The sequence below is a fragment of the Eutrigla gurnardus genome (assembly GCF_963514095.1).
Source record: "Eutrigla gurnardus genome assembly, chromosome: 6".
Lineage (NCBI taxonomy): Eukaryota > Metazoa > Chordata > Actinopteri > Perciformes > Triglidae > Eutrigla > Eutrigla gurnardus.
Window position 1 is genome coordinate 24,441,883 of NC_139920.1, and position 17,423 is coordinate 24,459,305.

At 42.6% G+C, this 17,423-nt stretch overlaps 1 protein-coding gene across 12 annotated transcripts in view; it reads right to left on the reverse strand.

The window, feature by feature from the left end:
• Positions 1 to 351: 351 nt before the first annotated feature.
• opa1 (OPA1 mitochondrial dynamin like GTPase) overlaps positions 352 to 17,423 on the reverse strand; it is a 32,741-nt gene continuing 15,669 nt past the window's right edge. For all 12 annotated transcript variants that reach the window (XM_084010989.1, XM_084010996.1, XM_084010994.1 and 9 more), the window contains 5 exons: positions 17,288 to 17,404; positions 17,098 to 17,191; positions 16,328 to 16,438; positions 2,438 to 2,511; positions 352 to 2,298 (listed from right to left, as the gene is read on the reverse strand). In XM_084010989.1, the coding sequence (XP_083867115.1) occupies positions 2,447 to 2,511; positions 16,328 to 16,438; positions 17,098 to 17,191; positions 17,288 to 17,404 (387 nt within the window). In that variant the 3' untranslated portion in view covers positions 352 to 2,298; positions 2,438 to 2,446. The remainder of the gene's footprint in view (positions 2,299 to 2,437; positions 2,512 to 16,327; positions 16,439 to 17,097; positions 17,192 to 17,287; positions 17,405 to 17,423) is intronic.

A 17,423-nucleotide genomic window follows, 5' to 3' on the forward strand; every position in this document is an offset into this window, starting at 1 on the left:
GGAAAACTAATTCCACTAACAGATCCACAGAAACATAATCACCAACTATTTTTCATGCAAAAATGTCAGAAAATTCTGTTTTCAGTCCCTCAAATATGGAGATCTTCTTTTTTCTGTGTTATATCATATATATCATCACATAGAACATACATTTCAAGCAGTTTCCAGCACTTTATTCTAAATCCAAGCACTTTTCAAACACTGAAAACACCACGCTAAAATTAAAGTGTTTTCAAGGATTTCCAGCACCCATATGAACCCTGAAATAAGCAAATGTAGGTGAACATGCATTTAACAGTATGCAACCTCAAATATAACACTAACTGGACAAGATGATACATCATGAAAAAGGTCATTTTACTTTTTATTCGTCAATTTTATTTTCACTTTTTTTTTTCTCTCTTTCAAACACAAGTTCAATAAATAAAGCACATCTGATGGGGTACACCATGCAAACATTACTTTCTACAACATAAAACCTTTGAACCCAACTCAGATTCTTCTCTTACACACTCTGCACACGCGTGTGCTGTACATGATAGTAGCTCAATGACTTTGCATTAACTTAAACTGTACAGAATGCACGGCCTATTGTGTGTGTGTGTATATATATAGATAGATATATACACCAGTATACACATGAATGACTGGATATAGGGTCTTTCACTGCACTTTCGGTCAAACAGCTTAAACGTGAAACGATGCCTACAATGGTGATGGAGACAAGAAGCACAAGACCCGGGCCTGGACAGCGAGTCGAATAATGAGTGAGTTGTTTCAGTTTAAAAAACGCACATCATCTATTAGTTATTTTTCTTAACTTTGAGGATAATTCCTGTTCATTTACAAAGGGAGATAGCTTTGTTTTCGGGTGTTTGATCTCATCCCTAAAGCAGCAAGAGGCTCTTCAAGACAATTCAGTCAGACAGCAGAGGCGGAGTGGATAAGTACACATGCATCTGTACTGTGTACATGTACATACACCCCATCTGTCCTGCCAAATAGACAAATAGGACAGAATATGTGGTGAAAACTGTAATCCCCCCCCCCAGATCCAGGTCTAAAGTGGAAACGTGGACACATAGTGTCATAGTGTGTGTTAACAAATGAAACGTACCTCTAAAACTGGTTGAGAATGTTTTTTTTAAATGTATTGTAATGTATTTTTACTGGAACATCTTTAACAGATGATGCAATATGGCATTAGAAAATAATATAATAATAATGCAATATTTTAAAATATGTCTAAACAATCTAGATGCCTCCTGAATGAATGTTTATTACATTTTCTATCGAGCGGGTTTCCAATCATATAATTTTGAATTTTGGTATTATCCATTAGTGGCAACTTTTGAATATTATTGATGAAATATTGATGCACAATGATGGAAGTGGACACATCACAAACAGAGACAAAGGTATAAACAAAAGGACATTAAGTGCATTTGGCAGACACACAAACATAGTATTGTCAAAATAAACCCCATTAGATCAAAAACAATAAGAAATAAATCTATATATATCTACATAATAAATGTTTCCGACACATTCAGAGCTGCTCATATGTCCTGGTTAACGAGCGGTTGGTGTGGCGTTACAATTTGGAGCTTTGCTGGGAGGGAAGCTGAACACTGAAACCAAGCAGCTACTTTCTAATTGGACAGATTCCAGGTGAGGACATCCGCTGGAAGTCCACACTCATCAGGGTACATGGAGGGTAGATGTAGTCTATAGAGTATAGCTGCAGCTTGGAGGGATACCTTAAGAGCAACTCAACAGTATTGGTTAATGTTAAAGATGTTTTTGTGTACCAGGTATATCATGACGTAGTTTTAGGAGCACCAGGAGAGATGAAGGTATTAAATTCAAGGCTCTTGAATCAGTGAAGACACACATGTACACAGACACCATCAGCAGGGGGGGATTAACATGTACAAGATGCTCATTTATTCAAAATGAGAGGTCAGATGTCCGACAACACCGTGCATGCTTCTCATTTTCCTCCTGATCCGTCCGTTTTTAGGCTCCCGTGCAGAAACCCCCCTCTTGACCCAGGACAGTTCGCAAGAGAGAAGGAAAAAAACGGCATCAAAGAGAAAGCTTGAAAACTATTTCCTTCGGTTCTGGTGCACATTTTTCTTCTTTTTTTTTTTATCAGCGTCAAAAGGTGAAGAGGAAGCCACATGTATTAAAATGAGGTGAGTGATGTGGGCAGGGTCAGGATGTGATGATGTCGTTTACAGGTTCAGTTGTCAATGTTCAGTGCATTTCTCTGTGATCCATTTAGTTCCAACAGGTCTGTAAAGAAAAAGGGAGAAGGAACAAGAGATCAGATTCAGTACTGACTGAGGAGCTTGTTACAACAAACGTTTACTATCATTTAATGATTGTTCAATTCAGGTAACGCATATTTTACTGCAAATAAATATACAAATACCTGGTTGTCTTATTTTTCCTTGTGAAGTGCTTCTATGAAGGCTTCAAGTTTCTCCTGGATCTCACGGACTTTCTCTGTGGAAAAGAACACAACGCAGGTTAGAAAAACCCTGATAAATATACAAAACAAGCACGAAAACACTTCAAAACAATACATTTGTGAACCAACAGAAAACTGCAGTCATTTTGATTGGTGAAATAAGTCCTTTTCCAATAAAAAGATGCCATGAATCCACTAATTCAGCTTTATAAACATGCTTTTTCCCTTCTATGATAGTAAACTGTAGAGCTGAAAAAATAGTTATTTGATCATTGAAAATGAATCAGCAAGTGAGTCTTTTAATGGAAACGCCAACCATTCACTGATTTTTTGTTTTAAATCATAAATTATTCACACAAAACCAGATATTAAAAGACCACAGTTTGGTCTCTGGGTAAAGCCAATGGGCATTTTTACTATTATGTGAGCACAATCATGCTTAGACACATCATCACTAGTACCAGCCCTAGTGTGCTGGTTGTCTTTGGGTTTTGGACTGTTGTTAATGCAGGACAGCTGAAGAGTCAACACCTTGAATAGTTTCCATCAAATAGTGTGAAACTGAATGTCATGCTGTGTTTTCAGACTACTAAATAAAGCAACCAGGATGTAACAGGTTATACATCTAATAACATAAAGCTCTTTAACCAGTGAAAATATGAAACAATATTCCCATCCGCTCCGTAAACCTCGGCAGGTAGAAATTCCCTTTTTTTTACCAAAACACCAGATGGTCCCCTCTGACACAAGCAAACCTCAAGGCAGACCTCGTTCACACATCTGATGATGAAGGCAACGACCACATCAAAGCTCTCATCTCCCCCTTTTCATGGCATTTACCTCACGGGCACATCGCTAATGGACAGAAGGAGATACCATAACAACAACATTTCACAAGAAAGAGGGGGGGGGGGGGGGGGGGGGAATCTACTGGAAAAACAAATCAGTCACTTCTTTTCATGACTGCACTCCTATTGTCCGACGACGAGCAATCCTTCCACCCAACATGTACTGTCACACGAGACGAGCGAGCCGTCTGAAGCAGTCTTAATCACTGGTTAAACAGTGGCTGAAGGGAGTCTGTGGGCCAACGCAGAGAAAAGGAAGCCGCGGCTCGCAATGCCAGCTGCGACTCAAGGCCTGGCCGGCTCTCCCGCTCCTCCGTCACCCTCGCTAATCTGTCTGGATCTCCCCCAAGCGCAAACTCAAACACTGGCTCTGAAAAACAAACTAGCACTGCTCTATCTTGATCAATCAGCCACACGAGATCCATGGGCAACCTATTGTTGGTTATTTTTCCCTACGAGGAGGGCCCGATGAAAACACAGCTTAAAAACAAAAAGGGACTCCGGCAGATAAATCATTGGGGTTTGGACCTCAGAGCAAGTGTCCCCAAGTGTCCATTTCAGGTCAGCACAAAGGTGATAATAACTGTGCGTGCTTTGGGCTGAAACTAAATATCATACTTAGGGGGCTTGTGTGCAACCCCCCTTTTGATGGGAGCACGGCTGCTAAGGTATCCTTTTCCTGATGGATGAAACGCACACGGTTGTTAGGAGAGATGCAGGCACACACACACACACACACACACACACACACACAGGCAAAACCACCAGCGACAGAGCCTTACAGTCCCGCCGCATCCACCTCTTTTTACCTTCACCAAAAAAAAAAAAAAAATCCCTGTCCTTTGATAGTCTGTTAACACACTCAGGAAAAATGGCAGGGCGTTAGGTGGAGATTACAAGACCTAATGGAGGCATTAAGGGGGCCTGTCGAGGGGCACGCTGACAAGTCACTGCAGCAGGTGTGGGGTTGAATGAAACATTACCCTGCGGTATGCCATTCCAACACGCAGCCCACCGCAGGGCACGGCTCAAAGGCAACTGACGGGAGTTCAGTCGTGTGTGCTGCTGACCGCAAAACAACACGGCTCAATTCAAGCCAATCACAGCGGGATTTACCAACATCTGTGCGACCTGAAGAAGAAAAAAAGAAAAGTGAGGTATGGGTGTGCGTTATTGGTCGGAAGGTACCGACTGTCAGATCATCAAAACATGGGAAATCCCCCGGCTCAAGCTTCAAAGTATCTAAGTGGGCTCAGATGTGGCTGACGATAAAGGCCCTCTATGGAGCCTGGATGCTTCATATGCAGACCGCTTAACTGGGGTCAAACATTAAGGATGCTGCCAACTGTCTGGCAGAGACACCAAGCTCTGTTAATGACTTTGGGGAAGCCGCGGTTCGATTAGCAATAAGAAGAGGCACAGGTTTGAATCCCCAGATTGTCTGGAAAAGTTTACCTTGGGAGGCTGGAAATCGCCAACCTGCTGCTGACACATCACTGACCCATTTGCACACGTCCCCAAATCATGATTCACTCATTTGCATCACAAGGCTTTATAATACAACATAAGAAAAAACTCCAGAAAAAAAGAGAACCCACAGGTGAACCAACAGAACTTAAATAAAGAGTATAATTACATTTTAAAGAGACAAAGCAACCATGCAAAGTACATATAATAAACAGAATCCGAAGATGTGCAGCAACTGCCCGGTTCCATCAAGGACAAAACCTCCTGTGTCCCCAATGTGGAGAAGATCCAGCCACCTATCCTAACATACATTTAAACACTCCCTTAATGTCTTAAAAATGAGGAGCCCAGGAGGCCACTGGTGAATGTGAATGATGTCTTTCAGAAAACACAATATTGTGAGGATAAAGACTGTGAGAAACAGAGATATTTCCCCCCACACCATCTGTTGGCCACCAAAAAAACAGCAGCAAAGAGGAAGAGAAAAGGCCACAAAGCTTCATTTTCTCCATCCTGTGAAAGTGCAACAACAAAAAAATAAATAAAACAGTGAGTCGCTACTCCCTGTTCCTCACTGAGCAGTGGGAGTAGTGATCTAAAACTCCATTTAGGCTCCTGTTTACCTAAGAGATGAGCCCCAAAACACTGTCATTCAACCGCTCACCCCTTTATCTGGTCATGAATATTCCCATAATCCTCTGGCCTCTATCCCAGAGGCCCCTTCTTTAAGATGCTGGGTGCTGTGTGAGTTGGTGAGGACGGAGGGACTCTTGCCCATTGAGAGAAAGAGAGGGGTAGCCACCACCCCCACCCCCCCCTCCCCAAATGCCCTCTTTCAAGGCCTTCTCTCGGCTGATCTCCACATGAAATGATATCTCATTCACTCTCACTCTGTCGAGTTCCCTAAGCCTGCTACGGCCGAAGCACTGGCAGAAGGAGGGCTGAGCCACAAAGGCTTTAATTGACCTGTAATTAGAGTGTGAAACTGCATGGCCCTGCTGGACAAGTAGCCAACACAGAAGAGAGGGAGAACAGAGGAGAGTAGGAGATGAGAAGGAGAGGACAGGGAGGCCTGCAAACGCACTGTGAGATAGAAACTAATCCTCTCACTATGGGAGATGGCTACTCTCCTGTAAAGAAAAAGGGTGGCCGTTATGAAAAAGTGGCAACAGAGAGACTTCAACGGATGAAGCTCGGTGCCAAGGTTGAGGCTCCTTTAGCATTGGCCTCTCTTAAAACTTTTTTTCCACTGACAACCAAAGCAGCAATTCCCAGCATGGTCACTAGAGAGAGTGGAGGGCGGAGGGTTTTGGTTCGTGTCCCAACCTGTCATCATTCATGAAGAAAAGCGTTTATACCTCAAGACTTGCCAGGGTCACAGTGTAGGCAGGGACACTGAACATTTTAACGCTCCTGCCGTTTCCGTCTTTGAAAGCCGATCTCTTAATGTAACAAACAGAAAAAGGCTATTTTTTTTCCTCGAGCAATGCTGCTCGATTTGTCACTAAATCTGGATTGTCATGCTATAAAAACCCGGGCCGTGGGAGACGTGGAGAACGGGGATCTCGACAGCCCAAATGCCATGTCAGTGTCGGAGCAATGAATCAGCCGTTGCAGTCACGGCTCTTATCTAGAAAACAGATGCCTGGGAGAGAGCAGCCCAACCTGTGGAAAGACATATGTAGGTCTAAACAGGTCAATGCTTGGGGTCAGCCCGGGGGCAGACTAGACAAAAACATGGCAAAATGCACAGAATACTCATTTGAAGAGCTAGGTGACGCCCGTCGTTGGGCTGTATGGCGCAGGTTTTATTGTCAAGCATTGCTCGTGCCTTTGAAGGCCCAGGCATTTTAGGAGATTTTAGTACAGGGGGTTATAAAGATGATGATAGTGGTGACAACATTTAGCAGATTGTGGGTATACTCTAGGTCTGATGGCTTTAAACTGAGGGAAGAGCTAGAACAGTATGTAAATGATTATAATCACAAACTTATCATCCAAATATAGCAGGCAAAACAGTCAAAATCACGTCCCGGATCTGTTCATACTCTTAAATACGAACAGGTCCGGGACAGGAAGTCTACTTGTGACTCATGGCGTAAATCACAGAAAGTCAGGGGTCTAAAGTTATCCACGTCTCACCTTTTACAGTCAAATGGAGCCTTGTGCCGAGGCTAAGTGGCAATCAATCTCGAGTAGCCACGCGGGCCTGGGGATGTGAGGCTGACAAGTCTGGTTTATACCGAGATCCCGTCATAATCCCTCAAGAGGAACTCCCCTCTCTGCTGAATCGGCCACAGGTGTGTTGACCCAAGTTAACCAACGCTGAACCCGGAGTGAGCACACAAAACAAAAAGACACTCAAGTTTGAAAAAAAAAAAAGGAATGCATACATCCAGCCCTGTTGGACCTAAATGAAAAGGATCCGTTTTTAAATCACCTTCCCTCAGCCCTTTCTTGACACGGCACTGACCCCAAACCAGCCGATCAAACAAGACAACAGAGAGATAAGACAGGCCGGCTCTCCTCTGGCCTCTGCTGCCCCTCAGGTAAATATGTGTTTCCAACTGCTCCAGACCGCACACGCCGCCATGTCCATGCAACACTAAGAGACAGCAAATGCACATGGAATTCCTAAAAGCCTTACGCAAAGGCCTGTTCAGGCCCATAGGCTGAAGGACTGCAGGTGTTTTACTTGCTAAGGCTGACAAAAGTAATACTGCTGTTTTAGAAATGGTCATAGTATCTAATAATCAGTTCATCTCATTCTTGAGACGCTCAAAAATGTTCATTTCTGGGCACCTGATGATTTGCTATGCAATTTTAAACGTAAGCAATCCAGAGACTCTGCATTACCTTGACGACATATAGAAAACAGCGCTTTGCATCTATTAGAAACAACGTTTTTTCCAACCTGTAGAAGGTATTCTCAACCATAGAAAACAAATTTCTGTTTTTTTAACAAGACAACAGTAAATCAAGAAGAGGGTTAGACTAAACTGCGAGGACAGTATGGTCATGACATGAGAAAACCCCCGACCTAAAGTTAGCAATTTACTTCCACCTACGCAGAGAGGAAGTATATGGTTTTCGTATTACACCATCTCAACCAGCATCCGATGTCAGATGTTTGCATGTGTTTGGGTGACAGGAGGATCAGTGGAAATGGGTCTCCAGTGGCTACACTGTGCTGTGGACAGAAGTTGAAACCTCCTTCTCTTTCCTATTTCCCACACTTGCTCTCTCTCTATCCTGGAGGAGAATGAAAGATGGCTTCACATTCTCCTTTATAGTCTTACTCTTTTATCACCACTTCCATTATCGCCTCTTGATTGGTTGTCATCTAAAACCCACAGCTCCTCTTTGTCGTTTCCTTAGTCCACTGGATTTATCTGTATCCGGGGAGGATATTCAGAATCACCGACAGATGGTTTAGCCAGCCAACTAAACCAGACTATCAATGCTGTAACAACAGGTAATGAGCAGTACTGTCTTATTGCTATTAGTACTATTACATTTGATTGAGTTTTAATTGTTGCTTTATCTGTGCCTGATCACCCTGGCCACCGTTTGATAGCTGTTATCAAGAGCCGAGATGCTAGTTAGCTGCTTATACTATGGCTTTGCCAAATTTCTTAGAAACACATTCCTGGTTGTTGACATGTGAGGATGGATGGATGGATGTACAGGAGTGAAGACAGGAAACGTGTAAGAGACAGTGAGGGAGGAAGTGGAAAGAGATGAATGATGAAAGTGGAAAGAGATGCAGGTCAGACTTTGGTAGATGGGGCAGGTTGCTGGTTGAAGCCTTGACGGAGTGGAGGAGAATGAAGAGGAGGAAGACAAGGGGAGGTTTCCTGTGTTTTACAGCAGTTGAAAAAAGTATTGACAGTTTCTCAGGGCTTCAAATTACTATTATATTCATTGTCAATTAATCTGTTGTCCCAATCAATCAATTAGTTGTCTTTACTGTCAATTAGTGTTTCCCAAAACCCAAGAGGACATCCTCAAATGTATTATTATTTTTTGTGACCACAGCTCAAAGGAATAACATTTGCTGTCATAGAGGAGTAAAGAAACCAGAAAATATTCACATTTAAGGAGTCAGAAAATCTTTCCTTTCACGATCAATTAAATAGTTAGAAATCATTTTAATTCGATTAAAACGAATCAATGAATCTAATATAAGTTATGATATGAAAAGGAAGCCTAATGTAAACCAGATATGAAGACAAAAATGCCTTGTGTACACCACAATACAAAGAAAGCTGTCATAAGATGCGGGGACATTTACAGATGTGTGAGGGTGCCTTGTGATGGAAAAGTCAGTCCCACTTTGGAAGTTGGTTTCACACATTAACTGGATAAGATTAGATCAAATGCAGGGGGGGGGGGGGGGGGGGGGGCAGCATAGACTGTGCCAGTGTTATGACAACTGAGCATCTACTGTTTGTGTACTTGATGCTGCCGGGGAGGAAAATGGATAATTTGGCAGCAACTCGGCAGCCTGCGGTTTCCTCCTTCGTGGGAAAACACAAACTTATATGTTGTATCAATACTAAGCCTCCTCACTTTACAAAGCAACGCTGTTGTCTAACTATTTCATTCAGGGACAAAAAAAGATTGTGGCAGGAAGAGTGGGATTGAGTGTTGCAAAAAAGAGCAGGAAAGAAAGACAAGAGGGAAAAAAAGAGAGAGAAAAGACAGGAGTGAGACATACGGAAGGAAGCAGTGTGTTAGAGGGAGGGAGTGAGTGGCAACACTAGAATAATAGATGGAGAAACAAAGCCACAGATGAAGTAATTCAAGGTTAAATTGTAGTAAGAGTGCAATAACATGCCGAAGAGCAGACAGGCTTCCCACTATCTCACTTTCCATCCATAACAAGTTGGCATTTTTAACCTTTTTTTCTTTCAAAAAGCACAGACCACAGTGGTCAGTGGATGTTGTCCACAAACACTGATATCACACACAAACATCATCAGGAACATATAGCAGGAACTGTTGCAGCAAAGCCACATTTCTGTATACGCTCTAAGTTTATACATCATACCCATACACCGCCATGCGATAGCGATCTGATCTGTGGTCTCAATGCTGGCGGGGCCAGAAACGAGTCCCCCCCCTCGGCTTTGCTGAAGCATTTGTTCACTGTGATCATGCAGGCACATGTGCATACAACACCTTAGGACGATACGTCATCCTTCAGGAGAGGAGCGCTCACTAATCACTCCGGAGGAAGCTGCTCAAAAGGAGAAGGGGGGGAGGAGATGAAAGGAAACGAAGTGAGCGAGAGGCTGAGAGGGCATTCCGGTGAGCAAGCCCAGACAACCAGAGCTTTATTGTATTCTGCTTCCACACCAGAGAAAGGAAAAGGGAGAAAGTGACTGCATGCGCAAACATGAAAACACTTCACACATTATCACTGCCTCTTGAGAGCACTTTCTGTTGACACCTTCAATTCCTTATCCCTAAAATACCTTACAAATAAAAGCTGAGATCTGCAATTTGCTTCACATTTATCCCCATTCATCAGTTGCAATAAACCTCCAGATCTTATTGCAAAAGGCTGCGTCGTTCATTCAAATCTGCTCGAATCAAATGTGCCATCAACCGGAAATGGACTTGAGTTTACATACAGTAGTTGAAAATGTAAATACTGTACAATACAGTGACCCTGGGAGCCATGTCGCGGGGTGCAAGAGCTCCTGGTAGGGTCTCCCAAGCAAAGTGGTACCAGGCAAGGGGCCAAACCAAGAGCAAGAGACCAAGATTGACTGAACCTTTATGAATCGGCCAGCAAAGAGTTGTAGCACCTTACCCTGAAAAAGGGAAGCCCCGGTCTGTGGGCCCTTGCAGGGATAGACATAGACATGGGGTCAAGTGCAATGGGAGCCAGGCAACACTAAAGTAGACCTTTGAAAAACTGAGAAACTGCCAAATTGGCAAGAAAAAAAGCTATTTGCACGGTGTAAAAAACTCATGATAACGACCGAAAGGACACCCACATCCATACGTGGACACCCTCCACCCATATATAATGTATTTACTGTGGTCTCTCACATAACCTCTTCCTCATGACTAAGATTGTGAACAACTACACACTGAAGAGAAGTGCTGATGTAATAATGTGTAAATAAGAGCCATAGCGTGTGTGTGAGTGTGAATGCTCGTGCCAGTGCACTGTACGCAAGCTCTTCATCGAGCTGACATGCCATCACGAGGCAAGTGACAGCTGGGAACCGCTATTTCCCCTTTATGGGGCGGCCACTTCATGTTACAGAGGAAGAGGTGGAGTGGAGAAATAAAAGAAGAACTGTCACTGCAATTTACACAACAATTTCTCCAAACTGTGGGGAAAAAAAGGGCACCTTAAGAAAAGTAAAGGGGCAAATACAACAAATAGCGCCTTAGCTCCCACCAACAGCTCATTTAATAAGAGGAGAAGTGTGCTATAAATTAAATTTGACATGGTACAGTTTTAATTTCTGTTCACCAGCGTGAAGTGTCTGGTAGCTCATAATATAAAATATAAACATATTTGATTATTAACACTACATAACAGAGTAGTCATTCTGGAAACTGGTATAAAGCACCTTCTCAAATCACACCCTCACAGTACCTTTTCCAGTACATACACACACAAATCACAATTTCTATGAGGGGCAATGAAGCAGCCAAGCGACATCCCAGTGGACTCCTAAGAGGCCTTTGCATGAACATTAGGCCTGGGCTGGGCTCCAGAAACGGCACTGTGCCATACAGCTGGTCTGGCACACGCTGACACACACACGCGCACACACTGTACCACTCATTAACAGAGCTTTCTCACACTCCCTCACTGAGGCACACACCTGACCTGCATTTGTAACCTGAGCAATGCTAAACCTGCCTGCGAGTAGGGGCACATACAACTTAACAACCTACTGCCCCTGGGAGCACATTTCTGCCTTTGTTAAGTGTGTTTATCGTTTCTACCGACTCCTATTTGTCCCCTCTTTTCTCCTGCTGTCTGGGAGGTTGCGAGGTGAAGGTGGTGACTCAAGGGCTCTACCCCCTTCTGTCAAGGTAGAGTTAAAGGAGACAGGGACAGGGTCAGTTTGACAGAATTTGACAGTAGGCGGAAAAAGTGACAGAGAGATGGAGGGATGGATAACAAAGCGAGTTGGATCAAGTAGCCTGTGGTATCAGCCGGCTGACCTGTGGGGTCAGGCCATAGTTTGGACCGAAGGCAATCTGACCTGCTGTCTTTTAAAAGGGCTCAAGAATGGTGGAGGGTGGTGGGGCGGGGCTGATGATGGAACAACCAAATGATGATTTCAACATGCATCAAGTGAAGTTGCTCCACAGAGAGGCATGCACACAAAATCCCTTTTCCTGTAGATTGCATGGCATATAAACAGGTGTGTGTGGTTCCAATCAAGTGCCCTAAACCCTCGATTTGAATAACTAGACAAAACAATGAAAATTTTAACAGGTTGGTGTTGAAGTTGCATTGATGTCACATGATTACGCAGTTAAGGATGTATTTTAGGTGTGTGTGATGTCACAGAGAAGCGACTGCCTGCTCAAACAACAATGGCACCTCCTGAAGAGGTTAGCATGGATGTTGGGTGGATTTTGATTGTTCCAAATGACTGATAATACAGTGTGTACACAGGAATGTAACTGAACATGCAAATGCATAATTCAGCAAGACATTTCAAGAGCACCACTGGTGAAAAATGTCTGCAGATACAACTTTTTGGTACAAACTATTTTGCCCCTCAGAAGTTCGCTCACTTTGTGCTTTGAGGCGTGTCACTGAGTCAACCCCATTAAGCCAATGCCGTTAGTCTAGACTGATGGACCCACATACCCACGCCCACACACATGGGTCTAGGGTGCATTACACAGAAAGGTCTGTGCAAAGTGTCAGACGGCTAATGACCCAGATCTTCCACTCACCCACTAACTCAACCAGACAGACTGACAAAGCTAAAAGTCTGAAACACACATTTTCTTGGTAGAAGGGAAAGAAAAAATCTGCCATCGCCATTAAATTAGGTCTTAGTGATATAAGCATGCTGAGAGGCATATTTGCGGCAATATATTGTAGGTATGAGTTACGACAAAATGAGAGGTGTTAGATGTATTTTAGTACTTTTCGGGTCATTTTCATGCATCTGCTGGACAGTACAAAGGAAAGGGGACAGAGACATGGGGAATAACGTCTGTCCCCAGCCCAATGGGACCCATAACGCTGTGGTTTAATGGAAACCTGAAACGCCGGGAGTACCACAGACAGAGATTTATCAACATCTTAAGCTCTTGTTTCATTTACGCCCAAGTTTACATCACAACCACTGTACAATAACATACATTTTTGTACGTCAAAAACCTGACATATCTGTGGTTCTGTAGCCTCTTGGCTATTTGTGCCGATGCTGAAGCCTTTTCTGCCAAGGAATTGGTAAAGAGCTTTGGTGGGAAATGCTGTTCACTTTACTTGATTCCCATTGTAAAAAAAAAAAAAAAAACTCAGCAGGTGTGAAAGTGAAAATGACTGAAAAAATGTGATTTACTGGACTAACATGCTATCATGAGCCCATGAGCCTGTGAGATGGCATGGTGTGCATGCACAGGTGTGTTTCTACCCTCTAGATCCCATGTCGGATTCCAACCGCGTTCCCACATCTATCGGTTAGCAGAGTCTTTGGTGCTGGGAAGTGGGTTTGGGAAGGTTTTGGGATCGACTTGCCTTGCAGGATTTGCAAGGCCAGGCAGGTCTGGGCATTCCAGACAGTATGTAATGGAGACAGGAGTGTGTGTGTGTGTGTGTGTGTGTGTGTGTGTGTGTGTGTGTGTGTGTGTGTGTGTGTGTGTGTGTGTGTGTGTGTGCGCTCTACTCTCCCCTCCCCTCAGTTGGTGTCACAAGAAAACCTGACTCCACTGCAGAAGGAATGAAATCGACAGTGTGTGTGTGCGTTTGTATCTCCTTTCTCTCTCTGTTTGCCTGTGCCTGTATTGTCGGTGAAATGTGTGTGTGCATGTTTGTCTATTTGAATGCATAATACAGTGTGAATCCTGTTCCTGTATGATTTGGTTTCATGTGTGTTTTAACTAGTAGTAATAGAGAGGGGGAAAGTCAGTGAATGGGGTGTGTGTGTTTGTTTTCTCAAGGCGATAATTGAGTCAACCAAATCAAACACACAGAGATGGGCCAACCACCAAAAGTCTTGCGTCATACATCGTCAGGAAGTCTATATGTAGACGGGGAAACAATAGTGACTGTGTGTGTGTGTGTGTTTATATAAATGGAGAACACTTACAAGGTTAATGTTTGATGGGGGCCTCAAACATTCAATTAGATTCTGTATATAGAAACCAAGAATATCTGACAGCAGGATTTTTCAGGGGCAAAGGGCAAAGCACCACCAACTGAATGCTATCACTACAAAGCCAAATATACGGTTAATGTACGAGTAATCAGTTCAAGAAAAAGTGGAAAAAACTCCCATTTAAACAGCCTAGTGTTACAATAAAATCTGAACACCATCAAGATACACACACTTGAGATTTTGTAAAAAAAAGAATGATCAAATTCCACTGAAAAAGTCTTCCCTCAGCATATAGAGTTTTGCTGAATAAGACTAAAGCAGGAGACGACTCAACCTTAAAAGTACTACCTGTTAATAGGAGCCCTCAGCATGCAGACAGGTTAAACATGAGTGGATATTTAGGGCCCACCCCCAACAAGAGTCTTTCAAAAAAAGGTGTGCACAGTGCCATTGTACAAGCACTACATGCAGGACATTTACTGATTCTGAATCTAGTATGCAAACACATATGTGCACATAGGCAAGAAACAAGTTTCCCACAGATAGACAGGAGAAGATTGGTCATGTGCTTTAACACAGAGGGTTTTTTGGCTTGGACCTTGTACCAGCAGGGACACATTAGGCAAGAAATTCTCATGTATTGCACTGCCAACATCTACTGTCCAGGGGTGCTAACCAGCAGTGTGCCTCAATCAACCCACTATAGAGAAATACATGTGCATACCCATGGAAACGCCAGACAATATGAATATATATAATATGTAGGTCTGGTTATATTACTGGTGGCACAGTCCAACACATGACTAATAGTCAACATCTACAGGGGTCGTTTGAGGCGCCAAGAACTCAGAAAACCTCTCCATCCGTCCCTGGCTAACACCAGGCTCAAACAGAGACCGGAGCCATACCGGTGGTTTGACTCATAGAAGCCTCATTCTACCCAAACACACAACAAACGAGCACAGCAGGCACGTTCAATATTCTTTGCTTGGGTCTGGTTCATGACCTTTGAAAACACAAGGATTTTCCAACTGATGATTCATTTCCTTCAAACAACTCTGCTACAATATTTTCCTTAAGGAAATACACCCCAAGATGATTCCATTATTCTATTTAATGTATAAAACGCTAACACTAACTAATAAAACACTAACTAATAAAACACTAACATAACTTTAGATGGAAGATATTAAGCCAGCAGGCTCTTTTTGAAAGTGCTTGTCAATTATTCTCAATGGTGGATATCTGATTTTTAATTTATCTAAAGTCTGCAGGAACTGGAGAATTTTACATATCATTTTCCAATATTAAAAAACAAACAAACATGTTATCAAGATCAGAGAGATGCCTCCGGGCAAAATCAAACAGGGTGTGATTATGATGCATTTGTCGCTGAGTAAGTAATGTTTACAATACTCACAGCCCTGTTTACAATGTGTCACCATTTCTACTTACTGGTGTGTCTGAAAGAAGAGCAACAGTGTTTCCGCCTTTTAAAGAAGCTTTAAAAGACATAGTTGACAAGTTATTCCAACTGTCTGCACTGTTTCAGTTTGAAGCTTCAACTGAATAATTAGTGCTATGTCAGAGTAGTCAATCGCATTTCCTTTACCACTACTGACACCTACTGGCCACTTCAAGATTTACTATTGAAGGACAATTTAAACGAGGCTCAGACTACAGGAGTTTTAATATATTAAAATTTTGAAATGAGGTTGCATCCCACTCATGTTTTTCTCTCTAATCTCATACATGCACACAATACAGATTTAAAAAATAATGGAGCATCACACACTACAGGATATTATTAAGAGTATCATGCTAGAGGGAGCATGATGCATTGCGGTATTAAAAACAAAAGCAGAAGGCTAAATAAGTCTGGATTAAAACATGCAAAAAGCTTCAGAAGGTTTAAGACTCCAAAAAAACATCAGTACCGACCAAGGAACCAGACCAGATTTTAACTCCTATTGTCGGGAGGGGTGACTCTGTGGTCTGAGCCCAGCTTTGCTAAACACACCACAAGTTGAGATATGAGTGTATGAGGTGTCTAGTAGCTTAGGTAATTCAAATAGCTTGAAAGAACCGTATACCAATCAATGGGACAAGCTGACAGTGACAAACTGCCTCCTTACTTATGGCCTTCAAGTGTACGCTTGTATTATTGTATTTTTTTTATCATAGGAGTTCATTTATTGTCTTTGTGCGTGTCTTACTGAGATCCTCGGCCAGCTGGACTCGGCGACCAGTAATGAGGTGGGTCTTCTTCTCCTGGTCTTCCCCAAAGTCATCCAGCACCTCCTTCACATTTTTCTCCAATCGGCGCACTGAGAAGACAAATGGAGGAACGACACACAGAAAACAAAAACAATCAATATTCAATGAAACAACAATGCATCCGTTTTTCTTTCTATTCTTGAATACATGATAAATGCCATCAGTGGTTGTGAGAGGAATTTTCTATTGTCATGATAGGAGTTTTTGAGCATACTGGTATTTTATTAATTGGATGAGTATGTGTGACTGGTTATGGATTTTAGGTATCATATGACAAAGCTAAGGTCAACAGTAATGGTTGTTAAGCTGCCCCAGTCGACCATATCTGGACAACTGAACTATATGGCTTTGTCTGGATATTCATGGTGATCAGCACTATAAAATAATGCTGTCTCCATTAAACTCAGTTTTGAATCTTCCTCCTAAATGAGCATAATTGCGACTGCAGCAGCAACATACTCATTCTATAAATGCAAAAATCAAAATATGGCATGGAAATTCCAATGATAACTTGCCAGCATAAAACTGGTACGAGACGAATCCAACTACATGACATAACACAAAGTATCCATATTATAGAGGTTCACTAGACAATCCTATTGGGTAGATAAAATATACAATGTCTATAAATATAATCAAAAAGAGATTTCCAAAATAATTTATTTGTCTTTAAAAGTTGGATACCATATTTTGTGTCTCCAATCCTTACCCTCAGTGTTGGTGAGCTGCTGTCGGAGAGTGTTGGCTGTGATTACCAGCATCCTCTGGATCCTCCAGAACAGTACCACATCATTGCACTCCAACTAGAAAAAACACATGTAGGCACACAGCTTCGTAATAAAGTTTAAAATAAGGTGAAAAAGAAAGACAAGTCAGGATACCTCATCCTCTCTCCTTACCTCAGAATCCACAAAGTGCCTCTGGTAGTAGTAGAAACCTCTCTTGCAGAGGTTACAGTGAGAAAGCGCCTTCTGCAAGAAGTGTCGGCGATACAGCTGATGCCACGTGTCCTTGATCTGACCAAGTAAGGAAATC